The sequence below is a fragment of the Dichomitus squalens genome (assembly GCF_000275845.1).
Source record: "Dichomitus squalens LYAD-421 SS1 unplaced genomic scaffold DICSQscaffold_14, whole genome shotgun sequence".
NCBI lineage: Eukaryota > Fungi > Basidiomycota > Agaricomycetes > Polyporales > Polyporaceae > Dichomitus > Dichomitus squalens.
Window position 1 is genome coordinate 277,062 of NW_006766896.1, and position 27,254 is coordinate 304,315.

A 27,254-nucleotide genomic window follows, 5' to 3' on the forward strand; every position below is an offset into this window, starting at 1 on the left:
CGGGCGGCCTCGTGGTTGTAGTACGTCCGCTCAGGGACTGGGCGCCGCTGGCCCCTGCAATACTTGATACATTCACAGAAGAATTCCCTTTTTTTCGACTGGCGCGAGCGTGGCATAACAGAGTCTGGCGGCGAGACAAGGTACGAGGATCCTGCGGAGGCCTTGGGCAGCCGGCTGAAATGACACGCGTGCTACGGGTATGGCGCAAAGCAAGTATTGTATTACACAGTTAGACACAGGCTAGAGACATTTCTAAGTCAGAGACAAATGGACGTCACCGCTGTCGAGACATGTCCGATCGAGGCACCGTCATGAGAGTCTAAGACGTGAATTGGGCGCCTACCGCCATCTGCCCAATCTGAACCGACAGCTCCCGACCTCAACCACTCTTCTACGACTTTCGCCGACCTAAAACAGCGGAGCCCATGTACGTTCTCACTGGGCTTGAACATTGAATCAACTGTCGGATGTGGCGCATCGGGTTGACTTGGTATGTTGATCGATGATTGTGCCAATCCAGAATGCAATGGTACCCATACACATGCCATTGAATGAATGGCATCCAGCATCTCTATCTGAACGGTAGCGAACATGACAAGGGAACGGCCGCGGCTCTCTACATCATTGAGAGCAATTCGACGTCAGCCAAAGCGGGGGACTAGGCTGACCTGACTGCAAAAGGTACTACTTACGTGACGAAAGCGCTACAACTATGACTGACTATGGAGTCGTTCTCGAGATGAAATCCGTTATATACGTCATCCTCGCGCAGCTTGCGCGGAAGGTCTGAAGAGCTGATTATCAGGACAAGACGCAAATCTTCCATACACGGCGGGGCGTACCGAGACAGATTATGGGGTGCCAGCGTAATAGCTCCTTGATCAGAGCGTCAAGGTATGGCACTGAACCGAGGTCCTCGAACGTCGGGAGACGGTTGATGCCAAGCACGCCTTCGAGTTCACGTCTTGCGCATGACTGCACATCTGGATAGAGGATCATAACCAAGAAGAACCAGTGCATGACTGCAGCAGTCTATCGCTCGATACGGTTAGCAGGCCGGAAGGCCCATCGATAGTGGAACCAGATACCGTTTCCGCTCCTCTTGCGCAAAATAGGGAAATTATCCATTCCATGAACACGTGAAATACATCTTAGATAGATACGCACCCATATACATAGACGCTGTGGCCATGTTCGCCCGACGGACCGTACCTTCGTCGGTGCCGAACGTTTCAGCAAGCGCTTTCGACACGCATTCCTCAGCCTTTCCTGACGCCTGAGCGAACACATGGATGCAGAGCCCGCAAGGCAGGAAATCGATACGAACATGGCGCTCTATGAAGTCTGCATACGGGACATGAAGCTTACGCGTGGCGGCTTCGTGCCACACGGCGGCTTTCCGCTCGAAACCCGCGCCAGGGAACCAAGCGGATACGTATTCGACTGTAAATCGACTTTTGACCTCGCCACATACACTGACGTCTTGAATTGCACGCACGGATGGGGAAGAGTTCGACGAGGCAGAAGCCAATCGGGCACTTGCTCACGGCCTCCTGACCAGTTTCCGCAAGTTTGATGAACGGATCGTCTTCAAGGGAAACTCGGATGCCGTACGTCACTTTCATGATGTTCGCGCCTGCCATACTACCACAATTGTCAACTATGAGTTGTCCGAACAGGCACAGGGGCGTACCTATTGCTTCAGATGAACGGGCACACGATCGCGGCCCTCTTCTGTGAGCCGGTGTATGAACTCGTAGGCACGTCGAGCGAGGATGGGCCGGTGTTTCTGGAAGGACGTCGCATGGAACTCATGGTGAGCCATCTTCCTGCAAACGCGCCAGTCGTCGCCATAATCCATGGTGCCGAAATTCCATCCAAGCCCCGCCCTGTTGATGAGCGATTCGTGAGGAGCATGCAAGGTCACATACATCAGTGGGTCAATCAAGTTACTTGCAGTTCGTTTAACATAATCATTCGCGGCCTAGTGGGAAGAAGTGAATCCTCATGGAACACGAGGCAGATCGGGTGGGAACAAGAACCGACCTGCCCGAATAGATGGATGACCGCTTATCAAGAAGCTCATTCGCGGCCTCCAGAGTGTCAAGAACGATGATGTCGAATCCCAGCATGTTAAGGCGGATGATATCGGTGCCTACGCAAATGCGTTGTCTAAATCTGAGGTGGCCGCTGTATTCCCTCGTGCTCACCGTATTCGCGACACCATTCGCTGCACTTCAACCATGGAGGTGCCGGGATATCGTTAACTTTGCCTAGGATAGGGAGTCCTGGAGGTCGTGGTGGCACAGGGGCTCGTTGCTTGCAGTGATAACGCCATACCAGCCGTGTGAGGACCACGAGACACAGCGTGCCAACGATGATACCAGCAAGAGAAGCCATTGTGTCCGAAAGACAAGACTGGGCCTGCAGCGCCCAGCGAATGTGGAATCCATATATACCAATCTGTAAGCGAGCAGCCGTACAGCCCGCGATTTCAAAGACACACCCTTGGGGCGCGTGTCACCCTTGGGGCGCGTGCTACACCCTTGGGGCGCGTGCTGGGACGTTCTCAAGAGGGGTCAGGAGGGACTAGCGATGCAATTGGGAAGCCAGGACCTGGGAGGACTTCAAGACCAACGACGCCAATCTGTAGGAAAGGGTTCACTGCAGTGTCAGAACACTGCGATATCGATAAGCCCATGTCGAGAGGCTCACGTCTGTAGACAACGGGCTGTTTCCGCTGCAGACTCCTCGAGCGATCTGACCATGAGGTTGAGCAATGTGACACACGCCGCGAGATCGAGTGCTCCTAGCGAGAGACAGCGTGGAAGCAAGGACGGGGGGACGTCGCACCAACGCTTGGATGTATGCATGAGGCGCTATGAGCCATTGTGATCGTGCTCCTAGAGGTATATCGCGGAGGAGCTGAGCGGGAAGAAAGCTAGCAACTCCAGTCCGCTTTGTATATGTATCGGGGGGCGCGACTGGGGGCTTATCTGGTGTGGTCTCTCCGCACAGTTGGGTCTACAATGCTAGCAACACTAGCAGAACACAACATTAGTGGTTTCGCTCCGAGTCCAAGGCAAAAAAAAAGACGCAACGAGAGGAGACCAAGCTAACTCACGACTTTCCAAGAAGGCACTGCGCTCGAGCAACGATGCCGATGAGGTTCGCTGTTCGGCGGATTAGGAAGAAGACGTTCGCTCAGGCCTAGTCTCAGCAACGTAGCTCAGACCAACAGAAACAAGCTTCTTCTATTAGGCATATTGAAGACCATCAAGACAATGACTATCGTCAACAAAGTGGCCGAGAAAGAGAGCCCAGGAGACTCAGGACTGCGTGGCGACCACGTTCAGTCATAATCAAGACTGGCAAGCCAGAAGTGTCGCAGTGAACAGTTCCAAGGACCGATGTTGTCAAGAATATAGCCAGGTTCGCCCGCAACGTCGCAGTATCATGGAAGCAAAATGAGAGGAAGGAGGAAAATAAATATTGAGACCCGTAGGTCTACCACTCCGGGAAAGCGTGTCATCCTTGTGCAGGGGCCATGCTAATCTTCTCTGTATCGTTCCAATTTTTTCGTATGTCACCCCGAAGGGGACATATAGTGTCCCCAGCCTGTCCTGTATGAGAGGCGAAGTACGCATTTTGCTCAACTCGCGGGTTGGACAGGCGTTCCCAGAGCGCGGTCATGGGTTCCCGGACCGGGTCACCTGAGGACCGGCCGCGTCTGCTCAACCAACCTCCCAACCATCTCCCTGAATGCATCGAGCTTGTGTTTGTCTCCATACCACGCCTGTTGTGGGCTATTGCGAGTTGGCTGAGAACCTCGACAAACTCATTGCACAGTACCTCACCCCCAGATCATGACGAGCTCACGGAACCAAGAGGACATGAAGCTCGCTCGGGGACAGTCGAGCGTGGACACGGAGAAGCTGCATATCTTCCTGTGGGGTGAGTCTCACGAGCGTTGATAGCTTGGCCTACACCTGACTGGTGCTCTACCGCAGGTGAGAGGGAGTGGCAGGCTCGCCAGCGGATAGAGTCCATTCTCGCGAAGGACCCCGTGTTCGACAGGTCGCGCAGGCCCTTCCTCACGCGCACCGAGCTCTACCACCGCGCATTGGCAATGACAAACCGTCTGCACGAGCTCCAGGAGCAACACAAATGGTCCGCAGAAGATGCCAATCTCGCGTTCAGGATCCTGGACGAGCCCCTCCCCATCCAGCTCCACATGGCCGGTGAGTGCTCTACTCCTCATCCCAACTCCTGCCCTTCAATCTCGCCATGCAGCCTTCGAGCCCGTAATCAGATCCCAAGGCGGCCCCACGCTCAACGCGCAGTACGGCGCCCTCATCGCGCACCGCGGCATCCTCGGCTGCTACCTCCAGACCGAGCTCGGGCACGGCACGAACGTCGCCGCGCTCGAGACGACCGCGACGTACCTCCCCGCGACGCGCGAGTTCGAGCTCCACTCGCCCACGCTCACGGCGAGCAAGTGGTGGATCGGCGCGCTCGGCAGGACCGCGACGCACGGCGTCGTCCAAGCGCGCCTCATCCTGCCCTCGGGCGCGGACGCCGGGCCGCACCTGTTCTTCGTGCAGCTACGGTCGCTGGAGGACCACCGGACGCTGCCGGGGATTACGATTGGGGACATTGGGCCGAAGGCGATGGGCGGGTACGCTGCTGTGGATAATGGGTTTGCGCGGTTTGATAGGGTGAGGATCCCGAAGGAGCAGATGCTCAGCGCGTTCGCGGGCGTGACGGACGAAGGTGGGTACGTCAAGCCGCCGCATGCGAAGCTGAGTTACGGAGGGGTGAGTCGTGTTACCGTCGATTAATGGCTGAGACTCGCTGAGTGCAAACCTGTCTGCAGATGCTCTACATCCGTTCGAGGTGCGCCCCTTCACTGAGCTTGCCATCTCCACATACAGATCCACCTCTAGCATGGTGAGCTCCGGAGGCTGGACGATTGCGAAAGGTGTGGCTATAGAGCACATCAACCACTATATCCTCCCGCTGACCTCACCGCCCCCTCAGCCGCCACCATCGCCATCCGGTACGCAACAGTCCGCAGACAGGGCAACAAAGGCAAAGACGGCCTCGAACGCCAAGTCATCACCTACCCCTCCGTCTACCACCGCCTCCTCCCCATCCTCGCGCACGCCTACGTCTTCATCGCCCTCGGCCGCAACTTGGTGCGCACGCCTCTCTCCTCCCCATCCGCTCATCCCCGTACTGATCCCTCCCCCCACCTCTACCCCAACTTTGTAATCGTCCGCACAGACAGCGTCCTTCGCCGCCCTCCTCGCCCGCCTCTCCGCCGGGGACACCGCCCTCCTGCCCGAGATGCACGCGACGACCGCGGGCCTCAAGGTGCTCGTCTCGAGCACGGCCATCGGCGACCTCGAGACCGCGCGCCGCGCGCTGGGCGGGCACGGCTTCAGCGCGTTCGCGGGCGTCGGCCGGCTCTACGCGGACTACGTCCCCGCCGCGACGTACGAGGGCGACAACTTCGTGCTCGACCAGCAGGTCGTGCGCGCCGCGCTCAAGGCGCACGACGCGCTGACGAGGGGCGCGGGGGCGCTCACCCCGAGCGCGGCGTATCTGCGGCTGCTTGTCGCGCAGGATGCGGAGGCCCAGGCAGAGGCAGAGGCAGAGGCAGAGGCGAAGGGGGGGTGGGGGACCCGCGTACGGCGGTCGAGCTGCTGGAGAGGCGTGCGGCGCACATGGTGCAGGAGCGCGCTCGGCACGCTCGGGACCCAGACGCGAGCATGGACCAGCGCGTGTCGCGCGCGGTGACGGACGCGTTCGTCGCCGTGCAGGTTTCCGAGATCGTGCGCGGGCTGGAGGGCGACGTTGGGGAGAAGGACGCGGCGGTCCTGCGGAAGCTGTACACGTTGGTGGGTGCCGTCCGTCGAATCGGCCGCTCGGGGACGGAGAGCCGAGAGCTGACCTTGCTTGGGGTAGCATCTGCTGACGGCGGTGGAGAGCGGGCTGGTGGACATCCTCTCGTTTGGTCTGCTGGGTGAGGCGGGTCCTGGGGGCGATCCGTCGAGGAGTCTGCGCGTGGCGATCAAGGGACTTTGCGAGGAGCTGCTCCCCGAGGCGATCGGGCTCTCCGATGGGTTTGGGTTCTCGGATTGGGAGCTAGACAGGTCAGTGGTTTCGAATGAGATAAGGGGGAATGTTGACGAACATGCTGCAGTGCGCTCGGGGTATACGATGGGAATGTGTACGAAACCTTGTACAAGGCGGCGCAGTCCGAGCCTCTGAACAAGTCCGAAATATCCGCAGGCTACGAGGTATGCCTCCGATGCCGCATCGCATGGCTTGATTGCTGAGAACAGGTTCAGTTACACATCAGACCTATGCTCGAGCGAGGGCAGCGTCTTGCAGGGGCCAAATTGTAAACTATATGCGGCGTGTGCCCCGCCGTTTTGCGTCATCATGTAATATACAATGTACTACTACCTACGGATGTAACGTCAGACATACCCCGGAATGCGATGTGCATGAGGCGAACGTACCACAGCGCACATTCGTTTACAGTCTCCTCCGCCATTATTCCAGTCGTCAGCCTCTAGTCGTCGTCCTCCTCTTCTTCCCCGTCCTCTTCGTCGTCGTTCTTGTCGCTCTCCTCCGCCTCTTCCTCTTCGTCGTCGCTCTCTACGACCTTTTTCGCCTTCTTGACCGGCGCGGGTGGCGCAGGCGGCGCCTTGCCCTTGCCGGAACTCGATCCCGGCTGGGCCTTGCTCAAAGACGAGGGCTTGGAGGCGGACGCGGGCTTCCTAGACTTCTTCTTCGGCTCCTCGTCCTCATCCTCATCGTCGTCCTCGTCGAAGTCCTTGACCTTGGTGTAGTCGATGCGGATGCCGCGGGTGCGCCGGCCCGTCTCGATGATGTTGTCCTTGCTCAGGGCCCCGAGCTCGTCTGCGCATACGCCACGTCAGGAGTCTCCCGTGAGCGTATGGAGACGACGACACACGCACCCTCGTCGATCCCTTCGTCCGAGTCGCCGTCGCTCGCATCGATGTCGTCCTCCTCATCGCGCTTCGTCCTTCAGCCGCCAAGTGGGATAGGCCGGGGGGACGGGACGGGGCGGATCGCGAGAGGCACGGTTCGTGACCAACACCGCGCACAAAGACGAGAGCGACGTTACTTTTTTCTCTTCTTCTTGTCCAGCTCGGGCTCCGCGCGGCGCTTGCTCCTGGACGACATCGTGAGGTGGGACGGTAAGCTCGCCGGGGCTGTCGACAGAGGGGGGCTGGGGAGGGGAGGAGCGGGGGCAGATGGTGGGGTCGGGGAGAAGGGCGTGGGGAAGCCAGCGGAGGACGCGTCTTGCCGGAGAGGCTGCTCGTCGCGCCGGTCGCTGGATCGAGCGGGCGCGCGGCGGAGCTCGGTCGCCCTCGCCCAGCGGACGTTCTCCGACTGCTCTGAGCTCGAACCGCGCCATGACGTCCATAGCGACAAACAGGGGCCGGAGTGGGTGCTCGGTGTGGTTTGCGGTGTGTTCTGTGGCTATGTCGCCCGCTCGGGAGCTATCTCGTCGACCTCGCGCGGGCTGCTGCCTGAGCGTCGGTACGTCCACATCGCCCTCTTTGCCCGCATACCCTCCCGTCCTGGACTCCCACGTCCACGCAGCAGCATGGATCTCTGCTGGAGTAGTAGCCTGGCCGCTTCCCAGATGCGCAGTGGCAGACGTCGGACGGGTGACACCACGCTCTCTTCGCGGAGCCTCTCCGCATGGACGACTGCTTCTTCTTGTGAACGCTGTTCGGTACACCCCGCCTTGCAAGCGTCTTCTGTGTCGTCGACTCGGAGCGCGTCATTTCGCTGGCGTTCGGGCTGATCGGCGGTCGTAACGTTAACCACTCATTGACCTCTGGGGCCACGCACATGGCCTTCGTACGCATCTGTCGATTCTCGGTCTGTGCGGTTCACAACGAACATAGATGACTGGTATTACGGTAGTAGAGATCAAACCCAAGACACGCACGTCGTAATTGGTATCGCGAAGACCGTCAACGCTTGCGCACTCGCTGATTGACCCTTCTGCGAAACACCCAGACATCTGATACCTACTGCATTGGTATACGCCGTTCGTCAGATCCCCTGCCCTTGCCGTCCCTGGCGGTCCCTCCCTCACCCGGCCTGCCCTGGATGGACATGTTGCACCTTGTATTCCTCCCCCTCTCCGCCAACCCCCCGGGGCTCCTGGTATCCCCACCGAGAGCGTCGATCCCCAGCTGGACAGCGTGAGCACCCCTCCCTCGATCCGCACTAGCTGACTCGTGCCACCAGTGTTCGGCGTCCTGTCCTAATCCTACCTGCACGGCCGTAGCGGCTCGCGCACAGCCGAGCCCTCTCTCACGATCGTCCTCGGTTCGTAAGTACGTTACGTCAACACGCCGACCAAGATACGATGCGGCTCCCTGATCGTCCCAGATCCCTGCTTTATGACCTGAAACCTCTCGGCGCGGCGACGGCGGCGGCCCAATGGTTAGGTGCAACCGTGGACGACGCGCCGCGGAGCGATCTCGAGACCAGGGCTCGTGAAGCGGCGCACACACGTCAAGGCGAGCCCTGGCCGAGGGAGGCGTGGACGCCCGAACTCTACTTGCCTATCCCGATAGATTGTCTGTCGCCCTACTAGCCACATGGGGCGGGTGGGAGCGTCACCCCCCGGCCAAACCTATTCCACCCTGGCCGTTGGGCCTCGACCCACGACCCACGCTAGCTGAACCACCACCACCAGCGGACGTCCCAGTCGCACCATCTCCGCCGCTCTCCGCGCATTTCGCATGCGTCGGAGCGTCTCCTCTCGCGTGTCCTCCGCACCCTCCCTTCCCCCACGTTCTGTCTCCGCTCCATGCATTCAGAAGCAATCGATGCTCTAACTAGTCCTACTCTGCGAGTGCACGCAGGGCCCCGGGCCCAGTGGCAATCGCCTCCCACCCCTCCCTCCGCGCACTAACACATAATGAAATCCAGACTCTCGGCCCGCCCGCGCAGGGGCACGGTGTAGCTATAGTGAAGTAGACTCCTTTCGCCCGTCTTGGATGAGCGCTTCGCCCGCTCTCCACCAATCAAAGAAGGATCTCCAGTCCTGAACCACACGCGAAGGGTGTCCAATGGCACGCCCTGCGCATGTGCTTTCCCAGCCCCCCTCACTCAAATGCCCCCGAGCTCCCGCTTCCCAGTTTCCTCGCGATCGCCAGGGCAGCGCGCCCACCTCCAGCTCTCCCGTGATTGCGCAGCAAGAGCCATCTGCCCATGGCAGCGGCTAGCGTCCGCGTCGGGAAGCAGAAGCACGTCTCGGGACAGCGGGAAGCGTCGCTGTGTGATGACCGTTGCGCATGTAGACGCGACGCGGATAAACGGGAAGCTCTGGGTGGCACCCTCCCGGGGCCGTCGATCTGCACAGAAAACCGGAAGCGGGCACGGCGACTGGCCTCTCGGCCGCACGGAGCCCGCACGGGAGCCGCAGAAGGAGAAGGGCCGAAGGCGTGGTCATGGTCATGGTCATGGATGATGGAACGGCAGGCGAGTTCCATGATCCCGGCGGTTACGGGGGCGTATTGAATACAAAGCACGCGCTACAGGACGCGCCGCCCCGAGTTCTAGTTCTAACGAGAAATTTGTTTGCTCCCGGGCGGTCTGCGGGAGTCTCCCATGCAGAGGAGTGGGCAGATCCGTATACGCGTGATTCAAGAGAAGGCGCGCTCGAGGACCCAGGGGCACGAGAGGCGTGGGTGCGATCCGTAATGTACATGAGATTACATCTAGTCCATAACGTTAGCTTATTCGGGAGGATATACGGTAGCGTGCGGTGTGCGGTATATGGTATGTTCGGCGTCGGGTACAAGTACAGGTTGGGTTGAAATATACAGCAACAGCAAGGTAACGTGCACGACCACGAAAAGCTAATGATGGGGGTTACGAAAGCAGGGGGCGACGGGCATATTCAGACGAGATACGACGGATGGAAGGGCTCGGAAGTGGATAGGGGATGGAAGTGGGACGTGACGACGGGGGTAGGGAGCCGAGTAGGAAGGAGAGAGCCGAAAGCGGATAGCAGGCAAGAGCGAAAACAGAAGTCCGAACGCGAAGCAGCAGAACACGACCTGGCAGTTCCGAGCAGACCAAGCGAGTTCCCCCAACGATCGCGCGTGCCCGACCACGAGGAACAGCGAGATTCGCGGGCACGAATGATGGCAAGCAGAATGAGGCACAAAGCGGGGACGAGTTGGGACACGGAAGCGAGAAGAGGCATGGGCCTCCCCGAAGGATGATAGAGACCGGAGGGTTCACGAGGACTGCGGGGTCATGAACCACGCACTATCCGCGAGCCCCATCATCGCCGCCAGGCAGTCATCGCTCGCCATCCCGTTCCAGTCGGTCGCGCCCATAGGCGTCGTCCCATTCATCATTCCGCCCATCGCCCCGCCAAGAGCGTCGGGAAGGCCGCCCATTGAGGACCCCATGGACATGAGCTGTTCCCAGGAGAGGTTGGCCATGCCCTCCGGTACCACGCCCGTTGACCCGGAGGCGAGCTGCGCAGCAGCCTTAGAGATGTCCACGTCGGTCGCGTACAGATCTCCAAGGTTGAACGTCGCAGTGGGATCATGGTGTGGGATCTCAGGGCTGTTCGCCGCCGAGCCAGACGAGCCGGACCCTGCAGTGGGCGACACAGGCGGGTGCTCCGTCTTGAACGCCGTGTGGCTGCTGCTGACGTCGCTGGCCGCAGGAGTCGGCGCGGATGCCGAGGTGCGAGGCGAAGTCGCTTCCGTAGAGGAAGCAGGACCGGAGCCATACGCCGCACGCTTCCTCTCGGCAAGGCGGGCGAGGTGAGGCTCCATGAGCTGCTTCAGGAAATGGGCGTATAGTTGCGTGTTGTGGCGCTCGTCGACGGAGAGCTTGTCCGACGTCCAGACGTCGAAGAGGCGTTGGACGAGCCCGATGATGCGCTCCTCCTGCTGAATGTCCAGGTAGGCGTTATACTCCGGGCGCAGACACTACGCGCACGGTAGAGGCATTGAGGTCACATTTGAGGTGAAAGCAAGGATCGGCAAGTCAACGGAGGAGGGAAGAATGATCAGCGGGGAGCCAAGGGGGGACAGAAGCACGTTATGATACCGATGGAGTAAGCATCGCGATGTGGTTTACAAACACGTGGGCACACACCTTGAGAAGGACGACAGATGCGAACGCCGAGTGGACGTACACGAGCTCGGGAAAGTAGGGCACGAACCCACTCGGGACAAAGTCCTCTACCATGAGCTTCACCAGACTAGTCGCCGCCTGCACACACTAGAACCCCAGAAGGAGAGAGGCGTCAGTTGTAGTCGTAGATAGGCCCGATATGAGCACGATCACATCCGCGGGTATGGCCAACGAAGGGTTCTCAATTGGCCGAGACCCGCTAGACGCTAACACGAGACCTAGGACAGTAGGATTACGTACCCCAGCGAACAGCTCATTGGGCTTCATTGTCTTGCGTCTAGACATCAGCTGCATGCCGCAACAGCAAATCACGAGGCGGCAATAGTAGTACACGCTGTGACACGCGGTGGTTAGCAGCCGAACAGACGCCGCGAGAAGTGGGAAAAGAGCGGCGGGGCTAGGGCTATCCTTTGATGTACATTACTCCACTCACCAGGTGATTAGCGTGATCTGCATCACAATTGCAGGATCTAAGGAGACAAGGCGCCAACGTGAGGGAGGAGTCAGACTGCAAGATGGGGAGAACGGACCCTTGGACGTCTTTTCGCCTGCATGTCGCTCGTCGCAGACGGCCTTCCAGGCGAGGAGCTCATCATCGTATGCCTTGTATAACGCCGCGAAGTCGATGTCCTGGAAGCGTCAAGAAAGAAAGGAAGCACGGATGATGTCAGCGGCGACACAAAAGGATATATGAAGGCTATTTGGTACGCACGTCCAGGGACTCAACGGAGCTCGTCCCGAAAGCGGGATTGACCGTGCCGACGAAGCGCGACATTATAATCAGCAGCTCCGTTAGGCTCGCCAGGTAGCCGTCGCACTGGTTGTGGTACTTGAAGTTGTGCAGCCACGATGCCGTATCCCGGATGGTCTGTGACGATCAAGCGTGTACCATCGGGGGACCGAAGGTTATCATGCATTGAGGGGCAAGAACGACTGTGTCAGTATCGAGTAATGGAAGACAGTAGCCATCAGCCTGACACGCACTGCGTCCTCCTGTACCATCCAAGCCTTGCCCGACTGGATGCTCAGACAGCGGTCCATGATGAAGCACATCAGCCACATGCGGGTCCGGTTGTGACTCTCCCGCTCCTGCCGTTCGTCCGCGAATTTGTCTGGGATGCGGCTCAAATTCAGTTCTGTCGCCAGTCTGAAAGGCATGTCAGTTCCGAAGACCACGCTGGAGAATCTGTCCGAACGTGTCAAAACCATATGACGTACCGGAAGGCGATCCCGGTATAGCACCAGGCGCGATCTTCCTCCCATCGCCGCGCAGGCGGGTTGTACACGCTCCACAGAGCAAATGCCTGACACAGTTCCACCGTCTTCCATCCGTCGATGACAGCGTTGGCTGCGGCGGCCTTCGCGAAGTGGATGGCCATGCCGTAGATTTGTGGCTTCTCTTTATAGTAGCGAGACGCAACGGTGCAGACTGGGAACATGTCAATGTCAGCCCGCGCAAGAATGTCTCTATAGAACGACAAGGACATATCAACCGGAGATGATACGCACTGACGGTGAAAAGGAAGGGGCATCGCGCAAGGACAGACGCGGGGCTGTGGATGTTCTCATCCAAGATTGGTATAATTGGCTGTGAAAAAAATGCATCCAAGTCGTTATGACGGCGTTATAGTGCTAGACAGTGAACACGCTGATCAGCACTTACGTTAATCCACTTGAAGTGGCTATGTTAGGAAATATCCGGGTGAAGTGAATGTCAGCGCAAGGAACGTCGGACCCGCGAACTGCTAGGGTCGTAGTGAAGCGAAAGATGAACGTACATCTCAAACAGGGCCGTGACGTCTTCAGGTGTCACCAGTCCGGAGAGTAAAATGTCCGGAGCGGCTTGACGCTCGACGATGAGGCGGCGCAGCTGAAGGTTGGCTTGGGGACCTGGTGCAATCCGATGACGGTGTCAATTGCGGTCCAGCCAAAACGACCGCATGTAAAACATACCCGGAAGGAAATACTCATCCCCAGCAACACCCTTAGAGCGATGAGAGTCTCCGGAGCTGTCGCTAGCCGTGTCCGGCTTCGCGTTAGTCGCTGCGCGGCTGGTTTGCAGGGCGGCGGCAGCCATCATCCCAGTCGGGGCCATGAGTTCCAATACGGTGTCAACGGGTTGCATGTGCTCGACAGAGCCCGCACGCTTCGGGCTCACAGAACCATCCTTGCCCTCCTGTGCTGCGGTCGCGTTAGCTACGATGTCCTCCTCCGACTCTGTGTCTTCATCCGATCCTGGAATATCCTCGAGCGCGGATATGTCGAATCTAGCGCGGGCGTCGCCGAGGACCCGCTGGCCCGCTTGCTGAGCGGAACGCTCCAGGTAGGTGAGTATGTCGCGATACTCAGCACGCTCCCTCGAACTGAGAGGGAGGCGCGCGGGGACCAGCGTAAGCGGGGTAGCCATCGTGGGCCCGGGATTGACGCGTGACAGTAGGTTGTCGATCATCGCGTCTTTCTCGCGGATTTGTTGCCTCAGGACCATGCGCATCCTGTGTACCGCCCACGCACACACGTAAGTGGTAGCATGGTTGGATAAGACGGTCAGCGTCAGCGCCATGGTCAAAGAATGAGGTACCCGATAGGAATGTCTTGACGTACCCAGGTGCGCGCGGCTTGCGTCCAGGGAAGACGCACTCGTATCCACCCGCAGTACACCGCGAGCAGACCTCGTCATCCTGAGGGTTCGTGAACGTGCATTTCATCTGCGCACAGTGCAATGCATCAGGGTAACATGAAATAAAATGGCAATGCGCGGCGTCGGTCAGTGGCCGCTCACGACGAGCAAATGAGGACGCAAACAAACCTTGAGCCGACGACAACGGGCGCAAGCACCAGTACGCTTCGTAGCCGAAGCTTGACGGGCGGCGCGGGGTCGGTTCCGATCTGGGCCAACGCCTCCTCCGTTGATGTTGCCAGCATGACCGTTGCCGTTATCTTGTATTGGTTGAGCGTACGAGTCGATGGGGAAGTGGGACAGATCCTGAATGTAACCGTGCTCCGTGCTGTAGAGGGCGTCGAGCGGTGGAATATGATTAGCCTCTGCCTTAATCTGAGGAGCGTAACCTGCGGGCGTTTAGGATAGGAGACGTCAGCGTCCGAAATACAAATCATCCCTCATACTATCTCGATGGGCACGAGGAGACGCATGGATACTCACCACCGTCCACATACGGGCCGGAAATCGAGTGCGCTGAACACGCACAAGCGCGAACAGAGGGAATGAAGGCTATTAGCTAATCTCCCGGTGACCCATTCGGCCACTCAGTAGGTACCCACCTCGTGGTGCCGCGTGCGTAGACATCGCCCAGTGTTCGTGTTGCTGTTGAGGGCGAGGGCCGGGACCAGGGTTTGCGGCGGAGTAGCCAAAGTACTCGTCGGGAGACCCGCCGCCCGGGTTCGAGGGCGAGGAGAGCGGAGATGGAACGTGGCCGCCCGCGGCGGGGGGCATCGCAGCCAGATCGGGGTACTGGGGCGGCATGGACATGCGCCAGGAGTGGTGCGGGGGTGCGTAGGCAGTGTCGGGTATGCGCGATCCGAGGCGGGGGTCCATAGAGCGCAGGGGGTCGGGAGGGGGGTAGCCTGCGGCGTACATTGCGGGAACGCCTCAGGCTGATGCGGAGAACGAATACTGGTGGGCGTGGAAGGGGATGCGCGGGCGGACGCTGAAACCGGAGCGAAGGAGATAAATACGGTCCAAGGTTTGTGCACAGATATAGGTTTCGCTCGCGAGCAGTCTGCACTCGGGCGGACAGGCGCCGTGAGCCAAGGGGCAGGGCCGAATGTGCCATTTCAATCGCCAGAAGCAGGCTTGAATGTCGCTCGATGCGGCGTGCCGGCTCGGGTACACTCGATCGTCCTCGAATAGGCAGAATGCCTGGCGATTCTTGATTGCAATTCGGTCTCCGCCTCCTGGGAAAGTTACGTGAGTACCTATGCATGAGTAGACAGGGTCGTGCCGCGTATGAACGCGCTCGAAGTCTGCCCTGTAGCGAATCACCATCTGGCAGACTCTTGGCGGAGATCTCTCGCCTTCGGTCTCAGCAGGAACCCAAACAGCTGGCCGGCGGCGCTTGTCCTGGGAAGGGCCGAAGAGAATTGGTCGCTTCGACGATTGTGCGGGGATGTGTAGCGCACGCTAGAGCCAGGGCCAATCGTGCGCGGCGCTCAGACGTTCACGTCTCCCACATGCCGCCCAGGAAGAGCACATGTCGACGCTTCGGGTACAAGCTGGGATCGTTCTAATCCCATATCAGCAATTTCGGATACATGAGCCCGTGGACAAACGGTCGCGCACAATGACTGCGAGATTCGGAGGAGATGGTTCCCCTTTACTCCAATCCTCACAACCACTCATCGTCCTTACGGCGATAAAATCACCCCGGACTCAGGGTTTGCCGCCATAACGGTGGGATCGACATGCTTTGCTCTACAAAGTCATGGCGGAGGACTGTCGCGTGAAAACAGGCGGGGACGCACCAGTGAGTTCGATGCCCACCTTCCATGGCGTCAGTCATGGGAATTGGGGAGGTGATGGCGTGGAAGGAGCGAACATCTGGGCACGGAAGTCGTATCGGGGCGCCTGAAGGATCGGGAACGCTAATCGATCGAAAAACGCGGCATCGAGATAAGGAAATAGCAGAGGACGACTCTCCTCCATGCCCTTGCATCACAGCTAGCGCTCCTGACCGTGAGCGAGCCACGACACGATTCAGGAGAGGGTTGTGTCGCAGCTCACCACACTATTGAATGCAATGCGGTTAGGATGACCCGAACCCTCCCTGAGCGGTTCAAACTACTCGCGGCAGAAGACGTTGGGGTGCCTCGCTCCGATGGGATCATCCGACCTACGTCGTCTATGGATAGCGCCGGTATCGTTCAGTCCTTGCGGACCTTGAGTCGGAGCGATGTGTTTTTGGAAAGCGATTAACAGAGGGCGGTTCGCACGATATGAAGATCACTCACAGTGGATGCCCCTCGACTTTCATCCACCAAAGGAATTTCGAAGCACCAGGTTGTGGTGAATTTTACGAGAGTTCCAGGATGAGTGCGCATTGCCTGATGGACATCCGTACTGACCGACGGAACGGCGTGGCACGCCGCCAATACGCTATAGCCTTGTTCTGCATGGCTCGGAGCCGTTCGCGAGAAGGGGACCCTGTCCGAGGTGGCACTGCAGGCACCGTCAGTGCCCGCCCTATCATTCATGTACTACTTGCACTGGGATTCGGCACAGCAGCCTCAAGTCCGCATTACTCCGTTAAGCAATCGAGCCAATCTCTGGGGCAGCGCATGGCGAAGCTACAAATCCGCGATGGTCGATTCTGACGCGCCCGTGATAATCTGGAAGCGGAGATATAGTATTTCGCGCCGCTTAGCGCGAAAGACCGGTGGCGGTACCGGGGTTGCGTTGGACTGCTGCACTGCGCGGCTTATGGACGAGTGTGTACCGCGGATTATTTGATTGTACCGCCTCGCCGGTGTGCCACTCTGTCGTCCGACGGAGGTTGGATTAGCGATATCGGCAAGGGTCTCCTAAAGCGTGGCGTACCTTCGATGTCAACTTGAACTTGCCCGATTGTTCCATCCCATCGGAAAGGCGCTGAGTACTCTGACGCGTTGGGACAGAGCGCCTTAGGTTCTGCAGCTTCTGGATGATACTGTCCAGGCCGCTATCAGTCGGAGAATAGGCTGAGTTACGTGTACATTGCGTGAGCCTAGGCTTGAGGAGGAGGTAAGCGTGCCTTGGGATCCTCCCGCTTCGTCGGAGATTTGTTGAGTTGGTGTGGGAGGGGACCTTGGATGGCGGAGATTGTACCTGTCATAGGACGATCGTTAGCAGGACTCATATTCCGGACCGTGCATTTGATATGAGTGAGGGCTTCGCGTGATAACTAACTTGTGCCTCTGCAGTGACTTCTCCGATCCCTTCAGGTACATTGGGTGGTGAAGGCGAAGTGCATATATCACGATCATGCCGTCTTTGAGATCACTGTACAACAGGATTTGTTTTGTTCAAAGGCGCCGATGCTCTTAAGTGCAAAAGTACTTCGCACGCGCAAGTGACAAGAATTAATGCTTTACAGATAACTTCGGAACTTACTATATGCGCGATAAAACGATGCATTCGTTCAGTCTTCACGAAGAAAATCCTGGCAAATAGTAGGATTCATCTCATCAATGAGCAACATTTCTTCTTCACCTCGTACTAGAGCACTATCGGAGGAGCTCCAGGTATAGCAGTCTGGTGTCTTCGATGAATACTTGTACGCTTGGACCGCCAACGCACATATACTTGCGAAGAGACACAGTGCAAGAGAAGGAGCGCAGGAGCTAAGAATTGGAGCAGATCTCAGTGATGTGGTGGATCAAGACAAACTTTGGACCACTGCATTTGTCGGACATGCCCCAAATCACCTTGAAGGTGGCCCAACCCAGATAAGATAAGATACAGCGCCTGATACGACGGACGACTCGAATGTGCGCTTCTTATTTTGTTGTTTTACGTCCTTGGTTTTACCCCATCTTCTAACATGTCTGCTACTGATGTCGCCGAGCCCGCGGTAGTTCCTAAATCTGAGGACGATATCAAGATGAACGATGTAGAGACTGAGGACGAAAAGAAGCTGAGGGCAGTGCGCCAGGGTGCGTGCTATGTTGTCCATCTGTGGCAATCACCAATTCTGACATCGGCCTGTATTGCAGTCGAGTTCTACTTTGCTGACTCAAACTTACCGTTTGACAAGTACGATGCTTCTCTTTAAGCTTTTTTGTACGTGCTGAATGGTGCGCCATACACTAGGTTCATGTGGACGCTCCATACCGCCAACCCTGAACACTGGGTCCCCGTCAAGACCGTTGCGTCCTTCAAGCGCATGCGCGAGTTCCAGTCGCTCGGAAATGACTGGGTGGTTGATGCGCTGAAGAAGAGTGAAGAGCTCGAGGTGGACGAAGCTGGCGAGAATGTGCGCAGGAGGACTGAAGTGCAGCCGCCCAAAGGCCAGTTCGAGCGGTCTGTGTACGCAGTACGTCTGGTGGGCTACTTGCGGCTATAGACTCCTAACCTATCTTTGGTGTGGTAGAAAGGATTTGGGAAGGAGGAGCCTGGTCTGCAAAAGAAGCTGGAAGACTTCTTTAATAAGTATGGGAAGACGAACGCGGTGCGGATGAGGAGGATTGATGGGACGAAGGAGTTCAAGGTATGTCCCTGTGCTCCGCTAGCCCCTCGACCTGGCAGCGAAACTCTTTGTTCTACTTTCCGCCTATAGGGGTCGGTGTTCGCCGAGTTTGCGGACTTCAAGTCAGTCAGCGCGTTCCTCAACGCTGATCCCAAACCAACGTGGAACGGCGAGGAGCTCCTTATCATGTCAAAGTGAGCCCCGCCCCAACGTCCATTTTTGTATCCATTCACCGTGCTGATGCGACGCGCGCGCACTTCATCAAGGGAGGCATATTGCGAGATGAAGATCAAGGAGAAGGGTCTCACGGGCAAGGCCGCCGACCTCCGGCGGCAGAACATGGCCGGCACGGGCCGCAAGGGTTTCAACGCTTTTGCCGAGATGGCACAAAAAGAGAAGGGCGGCAAAAAGAACAAGGACGAGGAGAAGGCCAAGCAGGAGGTCTACCTCGAGTTCTTTGGGAACAGGATTCTCGTCCACGAGGAAGATGGGGGTAGCGTGAAGCCGGAGGATGTCCCATATGTGAAGGGTGCTTCACTCAAGTTCGAAGGGCCCATTGACGACGTGAACTTCGACGAGATCAAGGTTTGTGCTAGCCCCTTGAATCTTCTAGGCAAGAATGGAGTCTAGATTAAACGCGCTTTATGACATGCACACAGGGCACGCTGAAGGAGCGCTTCGCTCGCGCACCGTTTGTAAAGTACACGAAAGGCGAGACTTCCGGATTGGTTGGCTTCGACAAAGTTCTGTCGGAAGACGACATCGATTTTGTCAAAACGAACTTGAAAACACTCAGCGGTAAGGAGGTCTCGTGGTCTGTCCCAGACGGTCAGTTACCTCCTCTTCATCCCTCCATATTCACAATCCGGCCTCTGACAAGTTTTGTCCACGACAGAGGATGCTGAGCGGGCGTTCCAGCTTGAACGGGCCGCGTCTGCCGCGAAGCGCGTCTTGTCGTTCGCCCAGAACCGCGACTCCAAAGGCGGTCGTGGCGGCCGTGGTGGACGTGGAGGGCGTGGTGGACGTGGAGGTCGTGGCGGCCGTGGTGGTGGACGCGGTAGCCAGCGTAATGGTGGAGCCCGCACAGGGAAGCCCGACGACTCTGCCACGGCTTCAACACACGACGATCAGGCAGGCGAGAAGCGCAAGCGCGCTGTTGAGCCCGACGGTGGTCCCAACGTCGGCGTTCGCGGTCAGGGTGTTCCAGTTGTGCAGTCCTCAAAGAAGGCAAAGACGGAAAGCGACTCATAGCCGCCTCGACGTCTGCGCTACTCCCGATATTCAGTACTCGAAACGCGGTGTGCGACATACGCATGTCGCGCCACATATTCAAAAAGGGTGCAAGACAGAAGAGCTAAGGCTGTACTGTTTCGTTGTAGTTGTATCTCGGTAACTATTCGCATATGTATCCTGTGCTTGATTCAATCCTGTTCTGTCCTCCAGCACTAGCACTAACCCCGCTATCAATCTCAAATCATATTCATATTCCCAGACATCCCAACTTTGACGCTACAACCGCTCTCCTTTGCTGCCGATCCAGGTCATCGGACTTGTTACATGTCGGGATGTCCGTATTCACAGGCGCGGTCCAGCTCGTGGCACGATAACCATACAAAAGCGGGACGCTCGCGCAAGATCCGACCCAGCGGTACGACGAACGTAGAGTCGTTCCTAGCTTCACTTCTTGCGCGCTCGTCTTTCCTGCCGGGGCCTGGGGAAGGCAGACACCTCCGCAGCAGATATCACGATCGACAGGAAAGGCCCAGACCCCACGACGCTCACGTACCATCGGACATCGAATATATCAGACGTTCCAACAGGTACCGATAATCCTCCCACTCACAACCCCCTAACCCCTTCGCCTTCTGTTCCGCGTTTGTTATGCAACTCTCACGCGTATGATTCACGAAGCCTTGCTGGCGTGCAGCCTTCGTACACCCACTTCTCAGTTTACTAGCAGGCTCAGTATCTTCGTTCTCGACATGACCTCCGATTGTACGCGGAGTGCTCTCATATGCATCGCGCTTCTGCTTCCTACAACGTTTCCGCCGTCAACCTGAACCCAAATCCTGTACGTCATCTGTACGCTATGTCGTCCTCGATCATGTGGCTTGCTGACGCCTCAAGGACTGCGATTACCGCCCGCCTTGACCATGCGTTCGCCACGAGCGAGGGGCAAAGTCTGTAGTACGGCGTCTACTCAAGCCGACGCCGTCCACAGTTGTTTAGCCGCAGGGGAAGAGCGCTAGGCATCGGGATCGACGCCTTTCGGCGGCCCTCTTGCCTTTCCCCCTAGCCATTGACACTACGCGCTGGTCGCGCGAGGCGCCGAACTCGTAGCAAGTGTTTCGTTCAGTACGGATAGCGCTTTGCATTGGGAGAGCTTCAGGGCGCCGAGCTGAAGAAGGTGCTCCGGGGCTGTCGGCGCCTTGCCGTAAGTACTGAGTAATTTTGGCTTGCCCGTCACTTTAAGCACATTGCGCCATTGCGCCGCTCCGACTCGGAGCGGCGGGCTCCCCGAAGGCTACGTATCCTGTATCGAGGAGTGATCAGAGTCCAAAGCACATTGCAGCTGACCTTCTTCTGTCTAAGTGACAGGCACGTGTACGTCGAGGCAGTTGATTTCCATACACTCCAGCGGATGAAGTCAGCGCTTGAGTATATCGTCTCTTGACCTTCGTGCTTGCCGGAGGCCCGCCCCGTCTATCGCACAGTGCTGCGAGTCCGCCATGTGAGAGTCACCTGACGAGCACTTGACTGTACGGAAGTCCTGCGGGAGAACCTCGGGATTGCGTCTGACCTTCCTCTCGTCTTCCGCGCACAGCGCAATTGATGACGACGCGACCGACATACAGCGATATTTAGTTTGGAAACAAGTATAAATGCTGACCGAGTTGGAAGTGATGCCCGGTCGGACGTCTTGCGGCTCTCAAGATGTATTTCCAGACGTTCGTCGCAACAATTCTCGCCCTCCATGCCATGGCAGCACCTTCTCCAAGCGGGGATTCCGAGCAGGGATCCGGAGGCGAAGTGGTCATCCCAAATGACCACCCTCTGATCCATTTCCACGGTCGATGGGACGCGTCGCCGGGTACCTGGTGGTGAGTCCTGCCTTCTATTTACGCTTCTCATGATACATTAGTGCTGCCATCCACGAGGATCTGAGCTTTCTCCGGCGGCCCCGGAGCTGTCAATCGACGCTCATCCATGTGTTTTTTTTGGCCCCAAGTATCTGACTGCGCTCACGTACTCCACAGGGCAGGCTCAGGCTTCAAGCTGCACGTCCAGGACCTCTCTTCGCTGACTCTCAACCTGGGACCACACACGACTTCCCCGCTTGCGAGCATCGGGGTCTCGGTGGACTATGCGCCGTTCTACCAGGTGAACGTCAGCGAAGGCGTGAATGTGGTTCCGTTGACCGGCAACATGACGCAAGACACGGAATCGAAGTCGAATCAAGGAAAGAAGACGAGCGTCGTGCGGGTAAACGTCGAGGGCTGGCAAGACAACCGCATCAACCTCGAGACGATTGTTCTGAACAAGGTCCGAATCGTGTTGAGATCCCGCACGCAGGCTGCTGACCCGGATCTTTGGATCAGGGTGCCGAGTTGCTCCCTTACGCTCCCTCGAAGCTTGCGTTCCAGTTCATTGGCGACTCGCTTTCGGCCGTACGTGTTCGCACTTCGACTTCGCTACTCTTGGCTGCATTCACTGACTCAGGGCGTTGGGGGTGGTTCCCAGGGACAATTTCTACCCCAGGGCGTGGATCAGGCATGGCCATTCCTAACGGGAGAGTTCTTCAAGGCGGAGCACAACGTGAATGCCCAGCCAGGCGCTGCCTTGTCTGTAGGTATTCTCAATCCCCTTCGCTCTCACAGAAACTCAGGTGTACTCGAAGGACATCGTGTCGTATGGCAACGAGCATGGGGTCTCGTACCAGTACTTTAGGGTCAGTATCGCACCTCTCAGTCTCCAGGCCATCTCTTCTCAGACATCGAACGTGCAATATAGACGGAGGATACGGGCTACTTCGACACGACAGATCACAATTTCACGACCCCATGGAACTTCTTACGAGACCGTCCCGAACCTACTCATCTCGTCGTTCATATTGGGTGTGTTATCGTACACATAGTGTTCACAATTCTCCCGGCTCATCCTCGCTACGAAGAGCGAATGACGCATCGCAGAATGTGACAGCAGAAGCGTTCGTCAAGGCACGTATTCAGCATACCGGAGTTCCTCAGATCCCCTAACCTGAGCGGGATTTCCTGTATGTAGGTCTTCACGACCTTCCTTGGCCGTCTGCGAGGGCTCTATCCCACCGCGCCCTTCTTCGTATTCACTCCGGTACGTGCACGAATCAGTCTTGCGTCGACCCGAGATCACCGACTAGCCCGTTTCTCGTAGTGGGGGTGGCCCAATGCCGACGGCTCCGTCAGCTACTACTATCCCGGTGCGCACGAGCTCGTGGTGCAGGAGCGGTACGTCCGTCTCCTTTCTCTTCGTCTAACTTGATAGTCGCTTAGCATAAACAACTATCCCGGACCGGGGGGCTTCTCAGACACGAAGCGGGCGATCTGAACACATTCCTCGTGAATACGACTGGGTGGGTTACTTGGGAGGACGTCTTTCCCGCGTGAGTATCTTCCCTTCCATATAGTAGTCTTTGGTCAAGGGCTGACTGCCCGCCGCAGCAACCAACACCCGAATGTGCCAGGACACCAGAAGATCGCAGGGCTGTTTGAGAATTGGTTGCAGAGCTGGGGCCTGCGGCCCGAAAAGGAGTGGGCGACTGCCTTGTGATGCTATTTGTACTTCGCATTCTTTGGAGTTCCTTTCGGGACTGTTGTCGGTAAATACTTCGTGCAGCAAAACAAGTGTGGACAATCAGAGGATTGAACTCTGGACCTCACGCATGCGAAGCGTGCGCGCTACCACTGTGCCAAATGCCCGATATCCCCGAGCGAGCATCCAACAGAATCGGCTCACATCCATTGATCACGGTCACATGCCAGACGCGACACGCTCCGAGTCTTCGGCTGCGACGCGTCGCAGGGCTATTTGTATAATAAGTAAGAGACGACGATGAAAGGAGGCAGGCCCAGTTCATGAGAGCCCTGATACCTCCTCTCTTCCTACCACCATCTCCTAGGTCCTCCACGCCCGCCCCTAACTAGACGAGATAGACCTCCAAACTGACTTGCTAGACAGGCTGTACAACAAGGTTGATGTCAGATACAAGCTATAGCAGGCTCACATTTTGTGCGTAAGTCAACATCTGAGATACATGTGAGTTTGTTTACCATGTCTGACCAGCGCATATAGCCTGCATACAGATCGAAATGCGCATTGTGGGCCCAACCCAATCGACCTGGTCGCCAATACTTGACCGACCGTGCGCCCGGGCCGATATCCCACTCAAAGCCCCGCCATAGGGTGCATATATCCACCTCAGTGAGCGAACATGACATACGGGGATATCCACTGTCCTCTAGCCACGAGAGACCCAGATATGGCCAGCGCAGCTCAAGAACCGCATTATGGAGATATTGTCGGCCATTCACCTCGGATGATACTGAAGTACGTTCGTACAACTCGCCGCAGTCTCTTGTGGACGCCACCCAAAACTATGTCAGGTGCGAAGCTCGAGGGTTCAACACGGCGGACGACATTGATCGTCCACGGTCTAGCAGCGTATGCTGTGGCACGCACCAAGCTAAATGAGCACATCTGTGGAAGACTGAGAACCCACTCATAATCATCTCCAAGCTGTGTAAGGATACTGTTATGACTGCAGAGGATATTGAATACGCCCTTCCCCGCCAGAGTTTCCGCAGTGACAGTTTGCGTATACGTACCCTACATGCCGCCGGCACTCCCAAAAAAGGAAAGACGCGGGGGAGCGTTCGAATCTGGTTAGATGCGCTCACCCCCACAATCTTTCCTCGCTGCGCGTGTGGCCGTTCGACAAGCGCGTCGGCATAAAAGCCCCTGTGTCCCCGCTGCCGCTGAGCTCCCCCCATTCTACTGACTTAAAGCTCCCAACTATTCTCTTCCTCTCCAAGTCCAGCACACTGCCTACTAAGGCTAGACGCGCACCGTAGGTACCGGATCCACGGACAGCTCTTTCCCCGTGACGCACCTAAACACGTTGACCGGTGGAGGAACCAACAAGCGGAGTATGAAGTCGTCCTCGCGACTGCGTGAGTGACCGCATCCCTCTCGTCCTCACCCTCTCCATACCCCTCTCTCTCTCGCGACCCCTTCTCGTCCACCGTCGCTCATTGTACTCTATCTCATGTCGACAGCCACGAAAAACAACATCTTTGGCTACCCCGGCTCCGCCGAGCTCGGGGAGAAGGTCGACGGCCAAACGCGTGTCCGGCGCCTCGCGCTGACGAAGGACAAGCTCGTCACCCAGCCTCTCGACGGCATCGAGACCGTGCCCGACATACTCGACTATGCTGCGCGCACGCACGGCACGAAGGACTCGTTCGGCTGGCGCGACATCGTCGCCGTCCACGAGGAGAAGAAGGATGTGAAGAAGGTCGTCGGCGGCAAGGAGGTCACAGAGACCAAGACGTGGAAGTACTTCGAGCTGAGCGACTACAAGTACCTCAGTTTCGTCCAGGTCAAGGAGGCCGCGTTGGAGGTCGCTGGAGGGCTGCTCAAGCTGGACGTGAAGAAGACGGACGTCTTCAACATCTACGCCGCTACTGGGTAAGTCTCCTGATTCGTCCGCTTTCGGCCGCCGTTCACCCTAGGATCCGCGTGTCCGTCTCTCGCATTCAGCCCAAACTGGCAACTCATTTCATTTGGCAATCAATTCATTGGTACCGCCATTGCCACCGCATACGACACCCTCGGCGAGTCTGGCCTGCAGCACTCGTTGAACGAGCCGGAGTGCATCGGCATCTTCACGAATGCCGAACTTCTCCCGGTCGTGGCGAACGTAGCCGGGGACGTCCCCTCCCTCCGGCTTGTGATCTACGACGGCGAGCCGAAGCAAGAGCTCCTCGACAGGATCAAGGCCGCGCGCGAGAACATGCTGGTGCTGTCTATTGACGAAGTGCGGAAGCTCGGCAAGGGCACCACGCCGGAGCAGCTCAAGGAGCGGCGCCCGATCTCGAGCGACACGTCGTGCATCATGTACACGAGCGGAACGACGGGCCCGCCGAAGGGCGTCGTCATCTCGCACAGCAACCTGGTGGCGTCGGTCGGGGCGGTGCGCCAGCTGCTCGGCCACCACCTGCGGTCGGAGGACAGGTACATCGCGTACCTGCCGCTGTCGCATATCCTCGAGTTCGTCGTCGAGCTGGGCCTGTTCTTCGTGGGGATGACGTTTGGGTACGGGCGCGTGAAAACGCTCACGGACGCGTCGGTGCGCAACTGCCTGGGCGACATCCGCGCGTTCAGGCCGTCGATCATGACGGGCGTGCCCGCGGTATGGGAGATGATCCGCAAGGGCATCGTGGCAAAGATCAACACGGGCGGGACGTTGCGCAAGAGCGTGTTCAACGGCGCGTACTCCGTCAAGAAGGCGGGCGTCCCCGGGCTCAGCCAGCTCGCCGACTCTGCTGTGTTCAGCCAGGTCAAGGCTGCGACCGGCGGCAACCTCCGCCTCGCCCTTTCTGGCGGCGCCGCGCTCAGTGCCGAGACACAGGAGTTCTTGTCGGTTGCTGTCGTGACGGTCCTCCAGGGTAGGTACCCCGACTCGAGGTGACCCGTTAGAGCGCGCTAACTGACGAGTACAGGCTACGGTATGACCGAGTCGTGCGGCATGTGCGCTGTCATGCCGCCTGAGTTCATGCGATACAACGCCGTCGGTCTCCCCATGCCTTCGATTGAGATCAAGCTGCTCGACGTGCCCGAGGCGGGCTATAAGTCGACGGACAACCCACCGCGGGGCGAGGTCTGCATCCGCGGACCGTCGGTCACCAAGGGCTACTACAAGCGCGATGACCTGAACAACGACGAGACCATCTTCACCAAGGATGGCTGGCTTCGTACGGGGGACGTGGGTCAATGGAACCCGGACGGCACGCTCAGCCTCGTCGACCGGTAAGTCCTGTCCGGGCGAGTCGTGTGCTGCTCTGCGGCTCCGGCACGCGCCCGGTCCGTCATGATATATTACGCGCCGCCGCTGACGTATCGCCCCCATTTACCCCAACCCCACAGAATCAAGAACCTTGTTAAGCTCCAGGGCGGGGAGGTCCGTATCCGTCATCTTGTCCCTCGTTCCGGTCCGATCCGGTCAGCCGTGACTAACGCACACTGACGCAGTACATCGCGCTCGAGCGCCTGGAGTCGATCTACAAGTCGTGCAACCTCGTCTCGAACATCTGCGTGCACGCGAACTCGAACGCGAAGCAGCCGATGGCGATCATCATTCCGAACCACGTGCACCTACGCCAGGTGCTCGCGAGCAAGACGGATGTCGACCCGGAGAAGCCGCTGCCCGACCTCTGCCACGACCGCGCGGTCGCGGACCTGTTCCTCAAGGAGCTCAACGCGCAGGGTAAGAAGAACGGCTTCAAGCCGATGGAGCTTCTCCAGGCCGTCGTGCTCACGCCCGAGGAGTGGACGCCGGAGAGCGGCCTGGTGACGGCGGCGCAGAAGGTACAGCGGAAGAAGGTCGCGGACGCTTTCGAGAAGGAGATCAAGGAGGTGTACAAGTTTGACTAGAGGCCCGAGGCCCTAGGCTACCGCCGCTGATAGACCCATGGTGTCTCGTATCTGATCCTGGACGGCGACATTTGCTGTTTGCCCCACGTTGTTTGCTGTTCTTGGCTCCCTCCGCATTAGTTGTATTGTACGTATCGGGCGGCTGTACCATAATATACCTGC

General features: G+C 58.0%; 9 protein-coding genes and 1 non-coding gene across 10 annotated transcripts; 4 read left to right on the forward strand and 6 right to left on the reverse strand.

The window, feature by feature from the left end:
- Positions 1-688: 688 nt before the first annotated feature.
- DICSQDRAFT_127078 (cytochrome P450) lies at positions 689-2,400 on the reverse strand (the record flags this gene model as incomplete). The annotated part of the gene is made up of 8 exons (XM_007365760.1): positions 689-786; positions 843-983; positions 1,213-1,276; positions 1,328-1,443; positions 1,499-1,636; positions 1,720-1,889; positions 2,047-2,155; positions 2,211-2,400. 8 exons carry the CDS (start codon positions 2,398-2,400, stop codon positions 689-691), a joined length of 1,026 nt encoding a protein of 341 aa, XP_007365822.1.
- A 1,016-nt stretch (positions 2,401-3,416) lies between these two features.
- DICSQDRAFT_60543 (uncharacterized protein) lies at positions 3,417-3,647 on the reverse strand (the record flags this gene model as incomplete). The annotated part of the gene is made up of 1 exon (XM_007365761.1): positions 3,417-3,647. One exon carries the CDS (start codon positions 3,645-3,647, stop codon positions 3,417-3,419), a length of 231 nt encoding a protein of 76 aa, XP_007365823.1.
- A 164-nt stretch (positions 3,648-3,811) lies between these two features.
- On the forward strand, positions 3,812-6,527 carry DICSQDRAFT_180674 (peroxisomal oxidase). Its single transcript, XM_007365762.1, has 11 exons — positions 3,812-3,954; positions 4,011-4,241; positions 4,294-4,817; positions 4,877-4,896; positions 4,947-4,981; positions 5,041-5,198; positions 5,287-5,691; positions 5,739-5,903; positions 5,971-6,158; positions 6,209-6,305; positions 6,357-6,527. Exons 1-11 carry the CDS (start codon positions 3,867-3,869, stop codon positions 6,411-6,413), a joined length of 1,968 nt encoding a protein of 655 aa, XP_007365824.1. The 5' UTR covers positions 3,812-3,866; the 3' UTR covers positions 6,414-6,527.
- Positions 6,528-6,583: 56 nt separating this feature from the next.
- DICSQDRAFT_127080 (uncharacterized protein) lies at positions 6,584-7,221 on the reverse strand (the record flags this gene model as incomplete). Its single annotated transcript, XM_007365763.1, has 3 exons — positions 6,584-6,933; positions 6,993-7,060; positions 7,163-7,221. 3 exons carry the CDS (start codon positions 7,219-7,221, stop codon positions 6,584-6,586), a joined length of 477 nt encoding a protein of 158 aa, XP_007365825.1.
- A 1,762-nt stretch (positions 7,222-8,983) lies between these two features.
- Positions 8,984-9,727, reverse strand: DICSQDRAFT_136586 (uncharacterized protein). The gene is made up of 2 exons (XM_007365764.1): positions 9,446-9,727; positions 8,984-9,402 (listed from the first exon to the last, which is right to left on the reverse strand). Exons 1-2 carry the CDS (start codon positions 9,521-9,523, stop codon positions 9,175-9,177), a joined length of 306 nt encoding a protein of 101 aa, XP_007365826.1. The 5' UTR covers positions 9,524-9,727; the 3' UTR covers positions 8,984-9,174.
- Positions 9,728-9,938: 211 nt separating this feature from the next.
- Positions 9,939-14,518, reverse strand: DICSQDRAFT_86302 (uncharacterized protein). The gene is made up of 16 exons (XM_007365765.1): positions 14,506-14,518; positions 14,387-14,419; positions 14,033-14,292; positions 13,828-13,931; positions 13,180-13,718; positions 13,005-13,116; positions 12,890-12,908; positions 12,736-12,814; positions 12,445-12,655; positions 12,211-12,373; positions 11,939-12,094; positions 11,757-11,856; positions 11,660-11,696; positions 11,467-11,560; positions 11,188-11,313; positions 9,939-11,018 (listed from the first exon to the last, which is right to left on the reverse strand). Exons 4-16 carry the CDS (start codon positions 13,929-13,931, stop codon positions 10,311-10,313), a joined length of 2,448 nt encoding a protein of 815 aa, XP_007365827.1. The 5' UTR covers positions 14,033-14,292; positions 14,387-14,419; positions 14,506-14,518; the 3' UTR covers positions 9,939-10,310.
- A 3,301-nt stretch (positions 14,519-17,819) lies between these two features.
- On the forward strand, positions 17,820-19,655 carry DICSQDRAFT_60653 (uncharacterized protein; the record flags this gene model as incomplete). Its single annotated transcript, XM_007365766.1, has 8 exons — positions 17,820-17,871; positions 17,932-17,971; positions 18,029-18,251; positions 18,309-18,425; positions 18,495-18,598; positions 18,671-18,989; positions 19,064-19,232; positions 19,300-19,655. 8 exons carry the CDS (start codon positions 17,820-17,822, stop codon positions 19,653-19,655), a joined length of 1,380 nt encoding a protein of 459 aa, XP_007365828.1.
- A 1,668-nt stretch (positions 19,656-21,323) lies between these two features.
- Positions 21,324-23,344, forward strand: DICSQDRAFT_105895 (uncharacterized protein). Its single transcript, XM_007365767.1, has 11 exons — positions 21,324-21,505; positions 21,662-21,947; positions 22,004-22,072; positions 22,146-22,250; positions 22,303-22,353; positions 22,416-22,519; positions 22,576-22,621; positions 22,686-22,754; positions 22,815-22,888; positions 22,969-23,043; positions 23,102-23,344. Exons 1-11 carry the CDS (start codon positions 21,339-21,341, stop codon positions 23,208-23,210), a joined length of 1,155 nt encoding a protein of 384 aa, XP_007365829.1. The 5' UTR covers positions 21,324-21,338; the 3' UTR covers positions 23,211-23,344.
- On the reverse strand, positions 23,288-23,359 carry DICSQDRAFT_t89. Its single transcript has one exon. It is a non-coding gene; the product is annotated as a tRNA-Ala (tRNA).
- A 1,346-nt stretch (positions 23,360-24,705) lies between these two features.
- Positions 24,706-27,092, forward strand: DICSQDRAFT_170143 (long-chain-fatty-acid-CoA-ligase; the record flags this gene model as incomplete). The annotated part of the gene is made up of 5 exons (XM_007365768.1): positions 24,706-25,127; positions 25,200-26,107; positions 26,162-26,468; positions 26,586-26,619; positions 26,691-27,092. 5 exons carry the CDS (start codon positions 24,706-24,708, stop codon positions 27,090-27,092), a joined length of 2,073 nt encoding a protein of 690 aa, XP_007365830.1.
- Positions 27,093-27,254: the final 162 nt, after the last annotated feature.

What these genes read in the sequence shown, in the direction of transcription:
- DICSQDRAFT_86302 (XM_007365765.1), bottom strand. Translation starts at nt 13,931, where the DNA reads ATGAAATGCACGTTCACGAACCCTCAGGATGACGAGGTCTGCTCGCGG. An exon ending in TATACCGGGATCGCCTTCCG is followed by an intron (nt 12,374 to 12,444) that starts GTACGTCATATG and finishes CATGCCTTTCAG; the next exon opens with ACTGGCGACAGAACTGAATT. An exon ending in AGGCGAAAAGACGTCCAAGG is followed by an intron (nt 11,697 to 11,756) that starts GTCCGTTCTCCC and finishes TTGTCTCCTTAG; the next exon opens with ATCCTGCAATTGTGATGCAG.
- DICSQDRAFT_136586 (XM_007365764.1), bottom strand. Translation starts at nt 9,523, where the DNA reads ATGACCATGACCACGCCTTCGGCCCTTCTCCTTCTGCGGCTCCCGTGC. An exon ending in CGGCCGAGAGGCCAGTCGCC is followed by an intron (nt 9,403 to 9,445) that starts GTGCCCGCTTCC and finishes CGGCCCCGGGAG; the next exon opens with GGTGCCACCCAGAGCTTCCC.
- DICSQDRAFT_180674 (XM_007365762.1), top strand. Translation starts at nt 3,867, where the DNA reads ATGACGAGCTCACGGAACCAAGAGGACATGAAGCTCGCTCGGGGACAG. An exon ending in GCTGCATATCTTCCTGTGGG is followed by an intron (nt 3,955 to 4,010) that starts GTGAGTCTCACG and finishes GCTCTACCGCAG; the next exon opens with GTGAGAGGGAGTGGCAGGCT. An exon ending in TGCGGAAGCTGTACACGTTG is followed by an intron (nt 5,904 to 5,970) that starts GTGGGTGCCGTC and finishes TGCTTGGGGTAG; the next exon opens with CATCTGCTGACGGCGGTGGA.
- DICSQDRAFT_105895 (XM_007365767.1), top strand. Translation starts at nt 21,339, where the DNA reads ATGTATTTCCAGACGTTCGTCGCAACAATTCTCGCCCTCCATGCCATG. An exon ending in CAGCAGAAGCGTTCGTCAAG is followed by an intron (nt 22,622 to 22,685) that starts GCACGTATTCAG and finishes TCCTGTATGTAG; the next exon opens with GTCTTCACGACCTTCCTTGG. An exon ending in CCTTCTTCGTATTCACTCCG is followed by an intron (nt 22,755 to 22,814) that starts GTACGTGCACGA and finishes CGTTTCTCGTAG; the next exon opens with TGGGGGTGGCCCAATGCCGA.